Source organism: Ambystoma mexicanum, chromosome 12, assembly GCF_040938575.1.
Source record: "Ambystoma mexicanum isolate Mex_15411 chromosome 12, UKY_AmexF1_1, whole genome shotgun sequence".
Lineage (NCBI taxonomy): Eukaryota > Metazoa > Chordata > Amphibia > Caudata > Ambystomatidae > Ambystoma > Ambystoma mexicanum.
In genome coordinates, this window is record NC_090936.1 from 385,027,816 (window position 1) to 385,049,805 (window position 21,990).

Sequence of the window (21,990 nt, forward strand, 5' to 3'; positions counted from 1 at the left end):
TATACATCTTTGGTTCTGATGGGGCCCGTAGGGGCCCTCGCTTATGGAAACAAGACACAATCACCGCATACAAACTGATACGCCAGACACAAGGTTCAATTCCCAAAATCTAGGGTTTATTGCAAAGCTAATAGTCTCAGTTGGCCAACTGGGTCTCACGTCCCGCAACGTATGTCTCCAGACCCCAAGGGACGCAAGAGAGCGAGCATTCTACAACAGTTACATATATACAAAACAAACATCTTATTATCAGAAATGACATATTCAATACCGCCCATAATGTTCTTCCTTTGAAATAGATTTGATGATTGACAATTGTGACGAATATGACACCTTCAGACATTCATTTAGCAACAGTTTGCAATTTGCGGGCTTGCAGACACGATTCTTTGTTTTAGGGAACATACTGTTCTTGTTCTTACAAGCAAGCTGCGTGCAGGGGAGAGACACATTCCAGGCCTCACTATCTTCCAGTTTCTATTCGTGTGCTAGGGGTCAACTCGCTCTACAGGGCTCAGTGAAAGGGGGGGCCATAAAAAAGAGCATAATTTAAGCCATTAATTGTTTGTTCCTACCATTTCTACCGCATCAGCGAGACTAGATGGCACCTGCGTAGTTATTAAATGCCTTGTTGCTTACTTCCAAGGACTTGTGAGGGAGGAGACCGGGCATTGCTGTCTGGGTTGCCTGCGTTGTGTTTCAACATGTATCTTGTGGCATTGCTCTATGCATGAGCAACAACGGAATAGAATACGCTTACAGCAGAGCAGTTTGAACAGAAAGCAAGAAGTGAAAATTCATCAAAATGGCGAATTCTATTCCTACAAAATGGACGCTGTCTGGTCATGCTCATGAGTCTGTACTAACGATGCTGAACACCTGATGTGGTCGGTTTTCGGCCAACAAAATACATTGCCTATGCTATGGGAGGGTAATTTCTAGACTCACAGGGATTCCTGAATCTCCATGAATTTCTACCTCCTTTTTATATTGGAAAATAACAGGCAGAATCCATAGGGATTCATTGTAATGCCGGCAACAATGCACCCATACAGTGGCTGGCATTAGCATATGTACCCAGACTCTGCTGGTAAGATGCATGGGAACAAGGGATCGCCCACATTCTGCTGTCTTTTTCTAGCTCTGTCAAGGAAGTAATCAAAATCCCCAAGAACAGATTGTAGACACAATTCCGCTTCGAGAGGAATGTTGGATTCATGCAAAATGTAGGTACAGAAGAGAATCAAAATTAAGATATTGATTGTTGTCCTTGGTATCCCAATAAAGAATAATTAGCGGCACTTGCACAGGGATAATTTTTCGAAAGAAGAGGACAATACAAAGAGGCAGCAAGAAAACCTTCACAGTACAAAAACATACAAGGGACAAAATAAATGCAAGAAAAAATTATAGTACACCAGCAAAAGGTTCACTATCCATCCTATTATTAGAAGGTTCCATAGCTTCATGGGGCATGCCTTAGATCAACTTTGTACCATCGTAGTCATTGATCCTTGTACCTTGTGATGAAAGACTGCTGGAGGTGCAGATAGACAGAGAAGACAAGGAGAGCTGGCATCCTGCATGCAAAGTATAGCAGCAACGCAACCACAGGAAAGTAGCAGCAGCAAAAAGGAGAAGAAAACACACTTCAGTATCCACAGCTATTACACAGTACATGCTTAACAAGAGAAATCAGCAAGATGAGATTGCAGACTCAAGCATTCAATGAGGTCTGCATTGAAGGAGTTGTAGAGAAACCCCTCAATGCTCACACCAGAAAAAATGCAACCCACTAGGGAAAAAGGGCCAGCACACACCCTGCAAGGAGAACAAGGTTTTATTTCCACAAAAATAGAGATGCACCAGCAACGCACTCTGCTTCTAGGGGACGTTCTAGAAAACTCAGCATGAGCAACACTTTCAAAAGGCATGCAGCATTATCAATGACATAGGTTACATAGGGTACAAATCTGAGTGGCTGGTTGGTGAGACCCTATACATAGGCTACCTGCTCCAAAAGGGATACCAGGCCATTGGCCCCAGCCCCATCTATCCATTTTCTCCCAAGTTGGTCTCTCCTCGCGCATCATCAGGCATAGAGCTACAGCTAATTGATCATTATGTGCAGAAAAAACACTACAGTCTTAGCTTTGTCCTAAGGTGCACCTGGTACTGCAGAAAAGATCTAAGTGGATTCTTCGAGGTCAACTTGCACACACACACCAACTCGATTGCAGACAAGTCGGCACCCATCCAAAATTGTACACCCTTGTATTAGGTTTCTTGTTTTGCTGCTCCCGGCACATTGCAGCACAAGTCACATGACCAAGTGGTCAAGGCAACTTACTTTCCGATCTTTTCTGATCGATTGGGTGTCTAACAGTTTTATGGTCGGTGGTCTGGGACTGGTTGATTCCTTGGAATGCTGGGTTCTTGGGATGGGGCATCTGGTCGCTATTACTTAAAGTTCGGACGGGACAGGGGCAGGTCGGAGTTTCGTGCTCTCCATCTTGTGGGATAACTTTTCACAGGGAGCTGTCAACCCCCTCATGGTCTTGCAGGGCGCATTCCTCCTGGGATACGAATTTTGGCAACATGAGACAGTGAAAGGTCTATGAATCTCTGCAGCTCTGGTCCTTCTCACAGGTGCCCAAGATACAACCCATTCCTGCATAAACACACTTATTCCCATGTTTGGGGCCAAGGGCTGTGGCCTTAGCCGTAGTGCAGAATTAGGCCTCGATTTCAATATGGCTGCTAATATCTAAGATGGTGTTTGATTGCCTGTGTATTCTAAACCTACAGCATACATTACCCTCCCCACACTACATCCCCTGACGACACCCCCTCCAACATGTACTCTCCCCAAACCCCTACCGCATGCTTCCAGGCCTCTGTCTGCCTCATTCTAAAGTGCTTGGGGGTCTGGGACGATCATATCCCCTTCCCAACAGAGGTTTGGCAAACAACATACAGTATGGAAGAAGAGAGAAAATTAACTGATGAAGCACTAGACGTTCTGATCGTATTGGGGAAGCAAGTTGAAGGAACATTCTCTGTCTCATCATTTATCATTTATCAGGCCAGCTCTTTGTTCAGCTGAGTGTGGGAGAGCGGTCGCTGGCAGCCCTGAGGGAACTGCAGGCCAAGGAAGCCCTGCCTGGCCCTTGCGGGCCTCCGTGAGTGGATTTGCCTTCTTAACAAAAATATTTGCTTTTCGGGCTCTGAGCGCGTTGTTGTGCCTGCTCCTGCTCCCCCTCCCACTTCCTGGTCCTACTCTTCCTTCCTGCCTCCCTGCCCGCCCACCCCCCCTCTGATTGGCTGTGTGGCTGGTTCCCTTCTGGCCTACTCGACGGCCGCTCCCCCCGCTCGCTTCTTTGTTCAGCTGAGCGTGGGAGAGTGGTCGCCGGCAGCCCTGAGGGAACTGCAGGCCAAGGAAGCCCTGCCTGGCCCTTGCGGGCCTCCGTGAGTGGATTTGCCTTCTTAACAAAAATATTTGCTTTTCGTGCTCTGAGCGCGTTATTGTGTCTGCTCCTGCTCCCCCCTCCCACTTTCTGGTCCTCCTCTCCCTTCCCGCCTCCCTGCCCGCTCACCTCCCCTCTGATTGGCTGTGTGGCTGGTTCCCTTCTGGCCTACTCGACGGCCGCTCCCCTCGCTCGCTTCTTTGTTCAGCTGAGCGTGGGAGAGCGGTCGCCGGCAGCCCTGAGGGAACTGCAGGCCAAGGAAGCCTTGCCTGGGCCTTGCGGGCCTCCGTGAGTGGATTTGCCTTCTTAACAAAAATATTTGCTTTTCGCTCTCTGAGCGCGTTGTTGTGCCTGCTCCTGCTCCCCTCTCCCACTTCCTGGTCCTCCTCTCCCTTCCCGCCTCCCTGATCACCCACACCCCCTCCCCTTCCTCTCCTCCTTCTGGCCTATAACCACCCCCCTCCTGGGCAGCCCTCTGCCCGGCAGCCCCCTGCGGCTAAGGGCCCCAGGCCAAGGGCGACTCCTACAGTTGCAGCTCCCTGTGTGTCTGCAGGTGTCCGCAGGGGACGCCTGGCACCAGTTTCACTTACTATCTCCACCTTCCCCCGGCCCACCCCACTTTCACCTGGTCACTTCGTTCGCATGGTGTCTTCACCTCACTGTGTTCCACAGTTGTGGTAAACTAGGGTTTTTCTCCCCTTGCAGGATTCTCAAACTTAGGTGGCCCTGTACCTAATACGCATTTACTGTTTGTTTTGAAATGTGGTAAACTAGGGTTTTTCTCCCCTCGCAGGATTCTCAAACTTAGGTGGCCTCTCCACTGTGTACCTAATACGCATTTACTGTTGTTTTTTTTCTGAAATGTGGTAAACTTGTGCTTGCCGCTCACTTCCTGTCTGCGTGCTCTCGTATCATCTGTCCCCCCCCACTCCCTCCTACTCCATGGGGCTCTCTATCTCGCCTATCTTCTCTAACTGCTTCTCTATTGACTATCCTGCTCTCCTCACTAAATCTGGTAGGAAAAAGTTTAAAAAGGACATCCTGGTCTCCGACCCAGGCCTCCCTATCGCTGACACCTACACTAGTGCCTGCTCCAAGGAAACTCTCACTGACATCCTCTTTTTTTCGTGCCTTCGCCTGACCTATGGACCCTTCATATGGTCTCTGTGCTCTCTCCTTTCTTCTCTTCTCCCATTAATGGTGGCACCCGTTGGGATGTCCTCTTGGCCCCTTTCCGCTCCTCTAAGGCCATCATTAATGTCTATGCTAATGGGACCGTCTTAGTCCAAGGCCCTCAGGCCAACCTTCACCTCTTTGAAAGACGCTTCCCACGCCTCATCAACTTCCTTTCTTCTCCTGCTGTCCTCCCTCCTCTGTCCTCGGCTACCTTGCCTCTACCCTCCCTCCCTGCCCCCTCTCGTGCTCCTTCTTCACCTCCTTCTTCTACACCTCTGCAGGGTGTACCTCTGATCTGTACCCCTCCCCGGAAGTTCTTCAAAGATAGCTACCTTCTCCACATTGCCACTCTTAACTCTCGCTCTGCCATCAAACATTCCTCTGATATCTGTCGCCTTCTTGAGGAACTGGACCTTGACGTCCTGGGTCTCACTGAGACATGGTTCACAGCCAGCTCTGCCACCAGCTTTGACACACTCCTACCTGACGGTTACAAGATCCTCTCCATGCCCAGGCCCAACCGTGCAGGGGGTGGTGTTGCCCTTATCTTCCCTGAGTGGATTCCTGCCACTGTCACTCCTACGCAGACCTACTCCTCTTTTGAATGTCTTGTCTGCCGACTCTCTCTCTCTCCTAGCCATTCCCTTACCGTGGCTACTATCTATCGGCCACCTGGTCAAATTTCCTCCTTCCTATCTGAGTGGGCTGACCTCCCCTCCTCACTCCTGTCCTCAACCACTCAACTCCTCTTTCTTGGTGACTTCAACATCCACCTGGATGCCTTCTGTCCCCCCACTGGACTCTTTCGGGACCTGTGCGACTCTCTCTCACTCTCTATTCTCCCGTCTGGGCCTACTCACTCTGCAGGGCAAACTCTTGATGCTCTGATCTCTTCTGACCTTCCCCTCTCCGTCCCTCTCACCACTCCTCTCTCCTGGAGTGATCACTTTCTCCTATCCTCCCACCTCACCCTCCCTACCCCACAGACAAAGCCACCCTCGTCACTGCCACCCACCTTCTCGGTCATCCAACCCATGAAGCGCGTGTCAGTTGAGGCTTTCGCTGCCACCTTCTCGCCCCCCCTCCCCCTTCGACTGACTCCCACCCTGACACAGCCCTCTCCATGCTCCACTCTGCTATATCTGATACTCTTGATATCCTTGCCCCCGTCATGAGAATCCACCTGAAGCCCAAAGCCAAATGTAACTCCTGGTATGACTCGGATCTCGTCACCCTAAAACGCAAGTGCAGGGTGGCAGAGAGGAAATGGCGTGCTTCATGTTCATTCTCTGACAAACTGGCCTGCCGCCTGCTCCAAAGGCAATACCGGCTCTCCGTTCTCACCAAGAAGAGAGCCCTTATCCAAGGGCGCATCTCTGCGGCATCTAACAACTCGGCCAAACTCTTTAAAATCTGCAAGGTGCTGGCCAACCCTGCTGCAGTCTCTACCTCTCCTGTCCCCTCCCAGGCCCTCTGCACTGCACTGGCCTCTCACTTCATCTCTAAAACTCAGGACATCCTGTCCTCACTCTCCTCCTATCACCTCCCTCCCACTCTTCCCGGCTCTTCCTCTGGCCCTGCTGCAGCCACCCCTCCTCCCTCCTTCTCTGCCTTTCCCCTTTTTTCTGCTGACGAGGTTTCCAGACAAGTCTGATCTATGAAAGTCTCGTCTAAACAGGTTCACCCCTGTTCCTCCAAAACTATCAAGGACCACATTGACTCCCTGGCTCCTGCCCTGGCTGACTTTTGCAACCACTCCTTCGCCTCTGGAGTCTTCCCATCCCCCCTCAAGCACTCCCTTGTGCACCCTCTTCTCAAGAAACCCTCCTCCGACCCCTCCTGCCCGGCTAACTGTCGCTCAATCTCCATCACTCCCTTCCTGGGCAAGCTCCTGGAGAAACTGGCCATCTCCCAGCTTAACCACCATGCTGAATCTGTTGGTAGTCTTCATGACCATCAATCTGGTTTCAGAGCTGCCAGAAGCACGGAAACTGCTCTCCTGAACATCCGTGAGGACCAGCTCTTGAACCTCGACTCCAACACTCCGTGTGTTCTCATTCTGCTTGATTTCTCTTCTGCCTTTGACACTGTCAACCATGCCATCCTGCTTAACCGTCTCAGTGATAACCTGGGTATCACTGGTCAGGCTCTGGCGTGGCTGACCTCTTTCCTTTCCAATCGACCCTCCAGGTCCAACTGGGGTCCTTCCTCTCTGACATCTTTTTCTCCACCTGTGGTGTCCCCCAGGGATCTAATCTCTCTCCCTGGCTGTTTAACCAGTATCTGGCACTTATCGCCCACCGCATCGCCGCTCTCTGCCCCAACTTCCAGTGCTATGCGGACGATACACAGCTCATTTTCAGGCTACCCTCGGCCTCCTCCTCTCCTTCCCTCATCACTGACTGTCTGCTATCCAGGAATGGTGTGCCGCCAATGACCTCTGCCTTAATGCCAGTAAGACTGAGATCCTACTCATCGGCACACCCACTCCCTCCTTCCCTGCAGCTCTCTGGCCAGCCTCCCTTGGCCCCCTTCCTGCTCCTACCTGCAAGGCAAAAAACCTCGGGGTCATCTTCGACTCCACACTCTCCTTCTCTCCTCATATATCTGATGTCTCTAAGAAGTCACACTACCAGCTGCACCTCCTCAGAGGTATTATTCCCTTCCTCTCCTTCCCCCAGAAGCTCACTGTCTCCCGAGCTCTGGTTCTCTCGAAGCTGGACTACTGTAACAGCCTCTATCTTAATCTGCCTGCCTCCACTCTCCGCCCTCTGCAACTCATCCAGAACAGAACTGCGAGACTTGTCCTTGGCCTCAAGCCCAGGGACCGTATCTCTCCAGGACTGAAATCTCTACACTGGCTCCCAGAGGCTGCGAGGATTAAGTTCAAAACCCTCTGCATTGTCCACAAGGCCTTCTGGGGCCTGGGGCCCAAATACCTTCAACTCTCTCTTCCTAAATATCTTCCTTCCCGAGACCTTCGCTCATCCGTCTCCAATACCCTCAGGGTCAGCCGCTTCTCGAAGCAATGAGCTGGGGGTAGATCTCTCTCCGCGGCAGGGGCCTCCCTCTGGAACAGCCTTCCTGCCTCCCTGAAACTTGAGGAGAACCTTCTCCGGTTCCGGAAGCACCGCAAAACCTTCCTTTTTGCTTCTGCTTTCTCTCTGCCTCTCCCCTGCTAAATTCTTCACTGAAACTGCACTTAATCTGCAACTGGGCCACTCTCAGCGACCTCGGTCCTGGGCCCAGCCACTCTCCACTTGCACTGCCTCCCTGGCAACCCCTGCACAGCGGGACTGTCTCTGTATCCCTACAGCCCCCCCTTCCCAGCACTTGTCTGCACTTACCTTGCACTTGCCACCAGCTGGCCCTATTTACTTATTTTTATTCTACTTACTTTGTACTGCACTACCCCCCTCCCCTTCCCCTTGCACTTCTTCCCTTCCCCCTACCCCTGCACTTGCTTGATCTGAATGATACCTGGCCTAGTAGGATCGTTGTCTGTCTTCCCCTTGTTCCCCCCCTCCCTGCCTCGTCGCTCCTTGAAACACTTGTGTATAGGCACGTTACAAATGCCATATCATATCATATATCATATCTAATATCTAGATGCCAACAGTATCTACTCACCTGTGTACCTGTAGTATATCTAGGTTGAGGTTTTTATTGATTTTTTTGGCAACAGGGCCTTTTGCACATGCAAGGGAACATAGAGATCTTTAGATGTGTATCGATGAATGGGACAGATTCCACCAAGCTGTTCTGAGTGACATCTGATAGACACCAAGGGCAAAGCTCGAGTTGCCTTTCAGGTCCCTTCAAACTGTAAGGTGGAATACACATGATAGCTGAAAGCTGCCCGTCTATAATTGTATGGCGTGACCATTTTCCACCCACTGTACCGTCCTCATGGACCAACATTGCAGGGGGTGGAGAAGGTAGGCATGAGGAAAGTATATAAAGCAAACAGAAAATACCAGGTTCCCTCTCACCTCAGACCACAGCAACACATACATGAAAATATATACCTGCCAGAGAAATGTGATGTCATAGCAGTTGATTATGCATTTCATAACCCTCTACTACAAAGTCACAGCAGAAGGACAGAGCATTCAGAAAGATGCAGGCACACCAATGGATTCATATGCTAGCCATACACAACAATTAACCATATGAAATCAGCGGAAATTGCCATAGCATCCAAGCACAGGAGAAAGACAGGCAGCAACAAAACAAAAGAGAGAAAAAGAAAGGCAGGAAGAAATTCATACATTTGCAGGGAAAAGGCAATGTCAGAGCAAAATCAGGAAATAATGCAGCACAATTCATATAATTAGGATATGTCAAATGCAAAGAATGTGGACTGGCTAGTTAGGAATAAAGCAAATGGGCAAAACTGAAATGAGAAATTAATTTCTGAAACAGAAAATTCAGGGAATGTAAAACTGGTGTCCTTCAAGCAATAGGGAATGAAGAAGTACACGACTCATTGATGCATAGCTGATCTGCATTTAGAAGCTAAATATACGCCACCATGCTGGTAGGATCTGCAGAGCCTTACTGGACTACTATCCCCACTTACTGTCCATTCTATCCCATGTGACTGATCACCAGGAATCCTAAAAGAAGTCGGGCCAACATAAGTACCATGAAAGGAAAAGAAAAAGGGGCAGAGCTAGTAGCGGCCGACATACAACAGTACTGACCTAATTTGACGCATTCTAGCAAGGAAGGAGCAGTTGAAGGCAACTGGAGCACGCAACCACAGAAAAGGTTTGGAGCTTGCCTTTTGCAAGTATCCATATGATTGCTTATTGATCGGCTCAGTCGTTCTCCATGTGACCATTAGCCAGGAAGCAAAGAGATATCAAGAAAATGTTAATTAAAAACCATTCACCAGCTCCCAAATGAAGCCATGTTTTCTGCCTTTGTAGGGCCTCCCTTCCACTCGAGAAGGAGCCGTCATTGATACCTGCACTAACCAGGTGCCATAGAAATGTGACTGGCCATCTCCTTCCTGCACCCACTCATCTGACTGCTATTTGTCCAATATGGCTATTGAAGCCAAGCAGAATCCATGCAAAAGCAAGGACATGTGGCGAGTGAAGCAAAGAAAAGTAGCAGCATGACTTGTATGAAGCCACATTCTTTACTAACGTGGACCTCTCTTCCCACCAAGATGACCAGCTGTATCTTCTGACAGCAATTGCAGACATCTATTAAACTGCTGATAGACTAATCCAGGATTGTTTAGGAGTCCAAGAGAAACGTATTCAAAGTGTCATGAGTAGTGTCAATGTTCTTTGGGCACCCAGTATTGATAGCACACACAGTTTCTCAAAGTTGGAGTATAAAACCATGAGACCTCCAATAAACCACAGAGCTCTGTCCCTCAACAACTGTAGTCTTTAGAATCCTGTCAACAGCAGCCCTTCTTCAAAGTCCCACTTGACAGACATCAATCACTTACCATCCATCATTTCCAATGGCCTTCCACTGTAGGAATGAGCACTCTGTAGTTCCTATTCATCATCTCTCTGTTGGTTGCACCTGGCCATCATGTAAAACATGCTCATGACTCGCTACCATAATTGCTCCCAACTCAATATTCACTTTCACCTTCCCCTATTTTGTTCCCAAACTTTACCGTCATGGAAACAACTCTACCCTCTACCTCATCAGATCCTATTCTATGACAAGACTGGAGGCGAGCATTATGCTTCATCTTCATTTATTCTACTCTTCAGCAGTTCAACAAACATATACAACAAAAACCATGAAAAGTGTCCTAACTTTTCTCCTTTCCAAAAACTACAAAATCCACGAGCTTCTGTAGTCCATGCTCACTCCACCCTTCACAACCCACTTCCTGTGCTTGGACTCCTCCTCTTCTTTTACTGCTCTTCAAGCAGATAAGTACTATTCCTTTCCTCTCCGAATGACAGTGGTAAACTGACTGAGTGAGAGGGAAAGTTTGTTAGTAAAGGAGATAAATAAGGTTTTGAGAGTGAAAGCACTTTGATGTGAGTGTGTGAGAAGTGGCTTTAGCACTTGTTTACAGGTTTTATTAGGAATCTGTCAGACGCGCATTCGCGAACTAAGTTAGACGTGTTTTCGTATCTACTCGCCGCAGGGTTTAGCCGCGGGATCCCGAGTAGATTTATTTAATGCATAATTTCAGTGGCGAGGCTGATGGCCCATGTCGCACTTTCGGCACCTTTGGGGTTCAATCAGCCACGCAGCCGTCAGGGCACCGGGAACAGCTGCGCTCCAGAGGCTCGGGCCCCCTCCTTTGGGAAGGAGGAGCCGGCGCCCGCGAAGCCAGCAGTGCGCTGAGGCCGCAGCATTCGGTCTCGTAGCCCCCGCCCGCGGGTGGGCAGAGCTAGCGCGCAATGCGCAGTGCTTTCGCTCCCTCAGCATAGCCCCCACCCGCGGGTGGGCGGAGCTTAATCGCGAGCGAGTCGCGTAACGTCGTCTCAGAGCGACAATTGTTTGTACAACATTGCCGGCGCTCGTATGAAGTAGCGCAGCCCTATTATTGATTTTAAAAGGAGGGAGAAGCGATCTTGTGATCGCGTGCGTCATGCTTAGTCAAAAGCACCATCCCTGCAATTCAGCAGCCCCTCGATATAAAGGGCATTGATAGACTCGGGTCTGTGGACCCTTACACTGCTGAGGAGCAGTAGAGTGACGCAGTGAGGGCGAGGACCCTCACAGGAACCAGAAGGCTAAGCAAAGTTAAAGGTGCATCCACTGAAAAGAAGAAAAAAAAATAATAATAATTAAATTAATATCATAAGAGAGCAGTGGGCGTGCTGAGAGACCTGATCCAGGTATTTTAGGCACACAGCACAGTAGAAAATGTCTGAATTTGAGTGGAGTGAGGAGGAGCAGTCCCATGACCTCGCTGCCAGCTTTAAGCAAGTGCTGGGTAGCTCTCTTATCGATGCAGTGGCGGAAGGGGTGAGACCCCTACAGAAGAGGCTGGAGTCGTTGGAAGCTATGCTTTCGCAGCCGGATAATAGCACCGAAGTTGATAGGCGCACGCCCACAGAGCCCTTGAAAGAGGGACCTAAGGGGAGTAAGCTAGCCCTCAAGAGGAAAGCCTCTGACGACCCCCGGGGCTCATTTGAAGAGGCGGTAAAGAAGCTTATCTACAAAGGCAGGCGGTGCCGAACCTCACGACCCCCACTCCAGGGGATGACAACATCAGAGAAGACCCTGGCTTGGAAGAGGAGCTGGTAGAGGATCAGGCCTCCTTAGAGGAAGAAGAGGCTGAGGAGGCAGACTGGGCTAGACCCAGTGGGGGTAAGAGAGTGAGAAAGGAGAAGCATCTCCTAGAAGCACAGGACGATATGTTCGACCCGGACAGCATCCGCAATCCGAGGTCCACCGAGTGGCAACCATCCCCCCGAGTAACCCAGTATATGGCGGCGAGGCTACTCAAAACACTAGACAAGGAGGTGAGGCAACGTCTTTGGGCGGAGTGCCCGCGCCCAGACCTGCCAGGAAAAGTGGCGGAAGCCCCCGAGCTCGACCCGAAAATGCTGACCTTCGTGTCCAAAACGAGCAAGGACCCCCGTAAGGGAATTGATAGATCCTGGAAAAGCTGCCAGGAAAAGGTATTAGATTTGGCAGGTCCTCTCGCCAAGATTATGGACCTCGCAGAGAGGGCGAAGGACACTGGAGAAGAGGTTGACCCAGAGGCCCTCGCAGGGTGGGCTCAGAGAGCTGTCTGCCTTCTCGGTAACGCGAATTGCGCCATCGCGTCAGCGAGAAGAAAGGGTCTATTACTCAAAATAGATTCAAAGTTGAGCAACTTGTCATTGTATGAAGCTGGAGAAGGAGCCCAAGGCCTCCTGTTGGGAGAGACCTTTGGGAAGGAGATGGGCCGATTCGTCGGAACATACGCTTCACTAGAGAAGGTGCAAGCATCAATTCGTAAAATATTCCCCAGTAGAGTTTTTGGGGGGACCGGCCGCGGCAGGGGTCGCGCAGCCGGTCGTAAACAAGGAGGAAGGAGACCCCAAAACCCCAGAGCGCAATACTGGGAGAACAAAAGTCAAGACACGTTCTTCCCGTCCAGAGGGAGGTTCCCGAGGGGCCGAAGGTCCAGAGGTTCGGGACGAGGTCAAGGATTTACACCAGGTGAGAGCGATTCAGTATCCTCCTGTAGGGTGGAGGACGTGGATGTTTTTAGAGAATTGGCGCGAGCTTTCAAGCGATTCCTGGATATTGCAGACCGTCAGAGGTCTGCAGCTAGATTTTATAGAGGCCCCGGTTCAGCTGTACAGGCCGCAGAGGCAGAAATTAGTGCAAGCGGAACAAGCATGCCTAGACAGCGAGATAGCGCAGCTTGTCGGCAAACAGGCGATAGAGAAATGCGAGACATCCCCGAAGTGTGTGAGCAATATGTTCCTGGTGCACAGGAAGGAGAAGGTACGCCCGGTTATAAATCTCAAAGAGCTGAACGGCTGGATCGTGTATCGACACTTCAAGATGGAAGGCGTCCATCAGCTCAGAGACTCCCTAAGAGAAGGAGACTGGCTGACGCGTCTAGATCTGAAAGACTCCTATCTTACGGTACCTGTTCTCGAGGAGTACAGACCATTTCTAGCTTTTCGCTGGCGAGATCGATTCTGGCAATTAAAGACAATGACCGTTCGGGCTAGCCTCTGCATCCTGGGCCTTCACGAAGTTGATTAAGCCGGTAGCAGCAGCGATCAGGGAGAAGGGCGTCGGGCTGATCATTTACCTGGACGACCTCTTGCTCCTGGCAGAAAATCGGGAGGTATTGGTATACCAAACGAAGTGGGTGCAGGACCTTCTGACCACCTTAGGATTTCTGGTGAACACAGAGAAGTCAGATACCACACCAGCGCAAAGGTTAGACTTTCTAGGATTTGTCCTAGACACCAGGAAGGCGACTTTGGAAATTCCAGCTCGGAAGATGAGGGACATCAAGAGGGAGATCAGAGCATGCTTGGAGAAGCAGCAAGTTTCTCTCAGGGCATTAGCAAGAATAGTTGGACTACTAGCAGCCTCCATCCAGGCCATTTTTCCTGGCCCCCTGCACTACCGTGTGCTGCAGAGGTTGAAGATAAAGCATCTGCAGCAGGGGCTGAAGTACCACCAACTGGTACCTCTAGATCAGGACTCTATTACAGAGCTAGAATGGTGGTTAAAGAATATGGATGCTTGGAACGGGCGAGCCATATTCAGAGACAAGCCAGATCTAGTAATAGAGTCGGACGCCAGCCGGAGAGGCTGGGGAGCCAGATGTGGGTCTCTACAGACCGGAGGCAAGTGGAGCGAAGAGGAGCTTCGTCTGCACATACTGTCTGGAGCTTTTAGCAGGGTCGTTCGCGATCAAAGCCTTTACGAAAGAAAGAGTGAAATCTTGTGTCCTACTGAAGATGGACAACATATCAGCGGTGCGGTACATCAACCATTTAGGTGGTACGAGATCCAGGATGCTCGCAGAGCTTGCGAAGGACCTGTGGCATTTCTGCTTATGATCAGGGACGTCAATGACAGCAGAGTACCTGCCAGGGACACTGAACGTAGTAGCAGATTGGAACTCACGGTACCTAACAGATTCCAGCGATTGGAGGCTGGATCCAGCTGTATTTCAGAGACTGAACACGAGATGGGGACCATTGCAGGTAGACCTGTTCACTTCCCGGCTCAATGCGCAGAGGAGCCTCTACTACAGTTGGAGGCTGGATCCGGGAGCGCAAGGAACGGATGCGTTTCTGCAAGAGTGGACGGGAGGTCCGCACTACGCTTTTCCCTCCTTCGTGATGTTGAGCAAAGTATTAGCGAAATGTCGGAGGGAGAAAGCGGAGTTGGTATTAGTAACACCGTTATGGAAGGCACAGGTGTGGTTTCCCACCTTAATAGAAATGGTGTCGGACATACCCAGAGTCCTCCTCGACGGGGAGTGACTGCTCACGGACCCAGCTGGGTCGTGTCATCCTCTGAGAGTGGGAGGGACACTCCCGCTAGTCGCGTGCAGGATATCCGGAAACGGTGGGCACTGCCAGGAATTTCGGCACAAGCTGCTCAGCTCATCGCTGAATACTGGGCTCCTTCCACTAGGAGGAGCTATGACGCAGCTTGGGCCAAATGGACAAGCTGGTGTAGGAACAGAAGTGTTCATCCCGTTTCAGCACCTGTAGTGGAAATTCTGAATTTTCTAGCGAACCTATTGCAGAGCGGGAAGGCTTTCCGTACAATAGGGGTGTATAGATCAGCGATTTCTGCGGGTCACATGCCGATAGAGGGCGTCCCGGCAGGAGAGAATCCTGCGATAGTGAGGCTCATCAGAGGAGCAAGATTTAAGGCGCCAGCGGAGCCCAAGTATAGCACAACGTGGGACGTGGCTGCTGTGCTGCGCCTTCTTGCAAGTTGGCCGGCAGATAAGTACCTGTCGCTTAAGCAATTATCAGGCAAGTTAGCTATGCTATTATGCTTAATTTCCTGCAAAAGGGTATCAGATGTGAGAGCACTAGATGTTAACAGACGGTCCTTCAGACCGGAGGGAGTCACATTCTCCATAATCAGAAGGACTAAGACAGGGACCTCTATGGTGCATTATCCGTATTTCCCGAACAATTCGAAGTGGTGTGTAGCACGATGCATTAAGGAATACGAGATTAGGACTGCGGAGTATAGAGCAGCAAGTACTACTCAGCTATTGATACCGCGCAGGAAACCCTATCAAGCAGTTGCAGCAGCTACCATCGCAAGATGGGTCAAAGAGGTCATGCATGCAGCAGGTGTGAATGTGGACACGTATGGGGTCCATTCTCTGAGAGGGGCAATGGCCTCGTCGGCCGCGAGAGCAGGAGTGCCTTTGTGTGAGATAATGCTAGCTGCAGACTGGTCAAGCGATAGAACTTTTAAAGAGTTTTACTTTAAGCCAGCAGAGAGTTTGGCTAGTACGGTGTTGGGTAAGCTTTGAACAAGCATAATGCTCGCCTCCAGTCTTGTCATAGAATGAAGATTACCCCTACTATCTGTGCAGGGAGTATTAATTCTATTAAAGACTAGGAGGCGAGCATTAAATTCCCACCGAGTATTGTGCTGTGTATAATATGTCAATGCAGTATTATGAGCTAGTACGTTAAGTAGACACCACCCTAAAGTATCCTATTGTTGTTTTGTCATAGGAGAAGATCAAAAGAATAGCTGAAGGCAGCATCATGGCAGAGAATATCAGGAGACCGAGAGTACTCTGGCGGTTGAGTTAAAGTTCAGGAGAGTCTTCGCACCGTTGACGAGGATCAGTTAAAGACCATAAGAGACTATAAGAGCGAGTAAAAGTAGAGGAGGAGTCCAAGCACAGGAAGTGTGTTGTGAAGGGTGGAGAGAGCATGGACTACAGAAGCTCATGGATTTTGTAGTTTTTGGAAAGGAGAAAAGTTTGTTAGGACACTTTTCATGGTTTTAGTTATATATGTTTGTTGAACTGCTGAAGAGTAGAATAAATGAAGATGAAGCATAATGCTCGCCCCCTAGTCTTTAATAGAATTAATACTCCCTGCGCAGATAGCAGGGGTAATCTTCATTACTTATGGTGAAACAGTGAAAGAAGTTGACAGAAATTGCTATTGTGTCTATCTGCAAGCTTTTTTAGAAGTTGCTCAGAATAGAGTTCCTTTCATATTGTTTTGTCAGAATGTGTTTCTGGACGTAAAAGTATATTTAGTAATTTGTTAAAATTGATACATATCCCAGAATGCAGTATAAGGACTCTTCTCCACTCACATGTTCTTTTGTGGGGATTGGCACTTTCCCTTCTTTTCCCAGTATGCACTTTCATGGATTTCTTTCTCTTACAATGTTTTCTGGACACGTTGGTGCTTCCACAAAGTTTCCCAGAATTTAGCATCTGGGCTCTCTGTCTCTTGAAATGTCCTTTGCTCACACTGGTACTGCAGCAACATTTCTCACAATGCAATATTGGACCTTTTTCTTTCTCTCAACTGTGGTTTGGATGACTTTGTACTTTCTCGAGAATACAGTGTGGCATCTATCTCACAAATTCTCAGACAATGCAGCATAAGGGCTCTCTTTCTCTTACAGTGTCTTTTGATTCTCTCTTTTGGTCACTTCAGAACTTTCATTACATTTCGCAGAATGCAGCTTCAAGCCTCTCTCAAACAAGGTGGTATAGATGCTTTAGTACTTTGACAGAATGCAGTGTTTGATCTTTCCTTCCCTTGCCACATTTATTAGATACTTTGGTATTTTGACTACAGTTCCCAGAATTCATTTTGTGTGCTCCCATTCTATCGCAGTCTCTGTGGGGCACGTTGTACTTTGGCTACTTCTCCCAACATGCAGTGTCATGCCATGTTGTGGACTTGTGTCTCCACAGTCTCTTTTCCACTTGGCCTTCTTCAAGTACTTTTTCTCATTCTATCTTTTTTTGTTTCTCCTACCGGTTTCTAACACCAGTGGTTTCTCACAGCCCATTACTCTCCCCTCCAAAGCTTTCAAAGGACCTCTGATGGCTCTCACAGCAGAGTTACCGCCATTGCTTACTCCTCACTCAAAGCTATCTTTTGCATTCTCTGTCAATTTCCCACTGTGACCTTTGGGCCGCAGAACCCCTCCAACACATTGAGTCTTCTAGTACAGTGTATCACCCGAGTCTAGCCACACCAAAGTCAGACCACCTACTGCTCACAGAATTCTCTTGGCCATGTCTTGGCAGCTAACACCCCTGTGTCACTTCATCCAGGTCTATGCATTTTCCTCCCCTCTGATGAGTCTCTTCCCCTATTCCCACAGCTCAGTCTTCCATCCAGGTTGGTGGGAAGTTTCATGACCTGCTCTCACTAATCCAGTTGGTCAGCTGGTGCTTAGTCCTCATTGCTCAGCCTTCTTTCTTGCTGTCCTATAGTCACATGATCTAAGGGTGGGGGTGAGGGGGTTTATACACCCGCACGGTGAAATGTTAGATTTTATTGCCATTTGCCCCGAGAGATCTTTGGTCATAATCTGGTGTTCGCTCTTCTGGTTTAGTAAAAGACTGGCTGCATTTTCTGCTTTCTCCAAGGTGTGTATACAACTGGCATTTCCCTTTTTATTGGAATTTGTTTCATGAGTTGGAGTCACCTCATCAACCAACAACACATGTATTCTCTCTGCAACCTATCCTGAATGCTTTAAATAGTTGGCATCTTCATATCCGGCAACTTCTCTGAAGACCACTTCTCCGAACTATTGTCTTGAGTAATCATCTTCGTATCCAAGAACCTGGAAAGGACTACCCTCAAATGTCTAACTAGCTAGTTCACCACACACAATCTATATAACCCCCTGTCATCAGTATGCCACAAAGCGACTCGATATGCACAGCACTCACCCAAGTTGTTATCCTCATTACGTGGCCACTTTGCCACCTTGGTCTACCCTCATTCATCATATCTTTTCTTTTGGATTCAACACTGTCCATAAGATTATCATTCTTTTTACCATTTTTTACATCAGAATCATTGAAATGTCACACTCCTAGTTCTCCTTATTCTTCTCTGATTTAACTAACTGGGTTTCATTGTACTGTGTCAATATTGCATTTTCCTCCTTCCCAGTGAAAATATCTAAGGGTCTTTGAAACCACTTCTTACTACCCTAAGCTGTTGTCATTTCTCCCGTTGGGTTTCATTATAACCCTATTGCTGTGCTGTTGATTAAAAAGTCCTTTTCTACTTTCTCTACCACATTGTATCAATGCAGTGTCAGGTCACTGATGGCCTACCTCCTCTACTACCTCATCTGGTCCTATACTACTTGATGTCCAAACCAACTAAACCTAAAATACTTTACTTCCTAGAAGACTCTTTACCCAATACCATCCCCCATTTAGGGATAATCACATTCTCCTAACACGTTCCCCCGCAGTCTAGGAGTTTGCTTTTTTAAACTCACACCCACCTGATTCAAATTCCTCACTATGTGCACAATATGCTCCCATCCTAAATTCTAGTCATCAAGGGCTCTTATTAACACGGGTGTTTTCGACTCGCTGAATGGCCCATAGACCACTCTTTCCAATCTTGTGTTAAAGTCTTCTTCTTCACAAGCTACACTCAGTATCACCTCCTTAGATCCACCATTACTGTTTGCCTCCAGAAGGCACATAATGTACAGCACTACTGTCTTCGTAATGCCCACTGTGCTTTTTATGGCAATACATAGCTTACCCTCTAATTCTCACGGGTCATACCCAACTATGTTTACAACCGCACGCTCCTTTCTCAAACCTACTACTGCATCTCACCACCTAATTTTCCAATCAGTGCCTCTGGATTACAAACAATTTTTACCCTGGCATGTCTTCACTGGCAAATGCATACTACTGAACTGAGGGCTAACTCCATCAACTTTTCAAAGTCAGTGCTGAAAGAAAACGCCTCCTCTGACCCAAGTGAAAATGCAGCACTTTCATAAAATCTGCCAGAGGACTGCCTCAAACCTGCCGACAACCTGGAATATGTTGGGTGGCACTATAACAATAAAATCACTCTAGCGGTATGACTGTGTAGATGTTTATCCTTCCACTCTTACCAATCAACACCAATTCAGATTTTTCAGTAACCCAGTACAGTGTTTGCCATAAGTAACTACATAGTATTTACTTTGTAAAGCAAGTCTGTTAGAAATGGTGTGAATTGTAAGACCATTGGATTGAAATCACTGTTTATTTCCTCTTAATCCTCTTATTATCTGTGTGATTTTGTTGCTTTGCTTAATTGCAGTCTTCTTAGGATGCAGTGTTTATCATACCATCCTATTACAGGTTGTTTAATTTGAATAACGTTTTAAATCAAATTGGAAAAAGACATTTCCCATGAAATAACTATCAGAATCCTTTCCGCCCCCACCCCTTAATCACTAGCATCAACGTGCTTATGGTTTACTAGTGTAGAGGAGCAGCTGTATACATCTGCAGGAAATCCCGCCCCCTACATCCACTGCTTTGGAGATATGAGACTTTGCCTTGCCTGACACCAGCTATCGTACCAATACTGCAGTGAGTATTTAGAAGAAGATACCCATTGAGACAACCCTATTGAATGTACCCCCGAAGTGATGACAACCTGCAGGAGGAACTCCCCAAAGGAATATGAAAACGAGTTAAGCAAATGAACTGATGATGTCATCGAATAGTCTGCACAACGTCTTGAGATACTCAATAAAGACAATGGGCCTTATTACGGGTCCGGATAACCCTGCCGGTGCTACTGCCGCACCTGTAATATTTTACCAGTGCCTGACTTCCCGGTGCCACCGGATCATTACAAGTCCAACGGCCCAGGAAGTCAGGCGACGACAAATTGTAAGTCCCCATTCCCATAGAGTCCTGCTGACTCTAGTGGAGTGGGGACATGGACGCATCACACCATTAGCAACAGTGCCGGTGCTTCTGTGAACAGTCTGTCTAACCTGGCCACAGCACCCAGCAGGGTCACACTTGTTGGGCACAGCGGCCATGGCAGGCGTCTCCGAGTTTGCCAATCCAGAACCAAGGGTGCCAGTGAGTTTACCTACACCTATGTTTCCGGACAGGCGAACTCGTCATGAAGCCCAATGTATGGACCTTAGAGGACAAATGACGAAGTAAGGATTCAAGTATACTATCAATGCGGAACGAAGATTACACGTTCATAAAGTGAAGCAGAAAACAGAAGTTCAATAAATGTACAGGCGGTGAAATGCAAGGTAGATCAAGTCATCATACAGGCTAGCAATGAGTAGTAAATAAAATGGTTCCATGTGTTACTATCCCCACAAAAATATTACGATACAAAAATATCAACATATTTTTGCAGCGATATTGACCCATGGACCCGGCGGGGGACACCCCTGCATTATTTTAAAATGTGCAGGGGACACTCCCCGCAACCACCGCTCCCACAAATGATCCCCCCAAAAATATTTTTGGTGGGGATATTTTGAAGGGATACGAATAGAATGCAGGCGGAGCCGCCATTGTACAGAAACTGGACATTGGTATCATGAAATAAATAAGCCTGAAACCATGAAGGGAGAATGGAAAGCTGTGTCGCAGCAGAATAGCAGGCTCATGGAGTTGCATGGCAAGGTTGCCTGGCCTGAAGTCCACATCCTAGAAATCGAGGTGAGCGATCTACACTGAAGAGGAAAGAGTGTGCAGAGGATGAATCTTCTCATGTTAAGGTGAAAGAAGGAACACACAGGATGCCAAGTTTTAATTCATTTAGAGCATTTAAAAACTGCAAAATGAACCAGATTGTGGTCTCTTGTCACGTGAGCCAAGATTGCAAATAGAGCTTGAACTGGGAGTCCCAGACACGATAGCAAGTGTCCTCACCTCTGTACATTCTCAAAGATAAGGATACTCTGAAAGGCCAAGTACAAAGACAATTTCATGGCAGAAGGCATGGGTGATGAGAGATGCTAGGCTAATTAGGTGGTGAGGTAGCTTTGTGTCCTATCTCCGTGCACCTGGGTCTGGGATTACATGCTGTTAAATTAATCAAATGTTCCAGACAATGCACAAGCGTGCCAACAAATTGTATTCGCTCATATAATGAAGGAGCTCATAGCTTGTAAAACCAATGAGGAACTGTGTATCCAATGTTTCTGAAATGACATGTTTTAAGAGGTAGGCATAATAAGTCCACCTGATAAAGGACAATAACAATTCTAGCTCCTATATGATCATATACGTGGATGCTTCCCTTTACCAATTCCGACTCTTGATAGGTTTTTCACTATTGCCACATAGTATGACGTCACTCTGATGCCTGATGCATAATTGAGTATAAGAATTGTATTTTTGTGGAGATCATTGAGAGACTGAGCGTATGTCTGTTGATGTTCATTGTAACCTCCATGTTTTAGATAATTTTTTTTAAACAACAGTGACTTGCTAGCTTTTGAGTTTGTCTGGTTATTTGGACTCAGAATTATCGTGGTGTAATCCCATCCATTACAGATGCACATTCCTAAGGGCCATAAACTCAGTAGTTATCTGCACTCATTTGTCTTCATTGCCTTTACGTCTAGAAAGGGTTGTCCTGTTTCATTTCCTTTGATCCAATTTCTGCACGCTGATGCAGCAGCATTGGTGTTTCATCGGTAATAGTACCACACCATAAGCAGCAATGTTAGAGCATGCAACCGAATACAACAAAAAAGGGGGATACATTTATAAAAGTGGTTTTGTAAATACCAAATGTCCAGCTGTGAGAAAATTGACCAACACCACTAATTAATTTCTAAGAGGTTATTAAACATACTTCAAAGATAAAGCCTGTAGATGGCTAAAATCCACTTTAGAATTTAAGTC

The 21,990-nt window shown here is 48.0% G+C and overlaps 1 protein-coding gene across 1 annotated transcript in view; it reads right to left on the reverse strand.

The window, feature by feature from the left end:
* LOC138514489 (platelet binding protein GspB-like) overlaps positions 1-21,990 on the reverse strand; it is a 1,350,980-nt gene that overhangs the window by 36,086 nt on the left and 1,292,904 nt on the right. Inside the window, exon 13 of the mRNA XM_069629971.1 lies at positions 1,521-1,580. Coding sequence (XP_069486072.1) covers positions 1,521-1,580 — 60 coding nt within the window. The remainder of the gene's footprint in view (positions 1-1,520; positions 1,581-21,990) is intronic.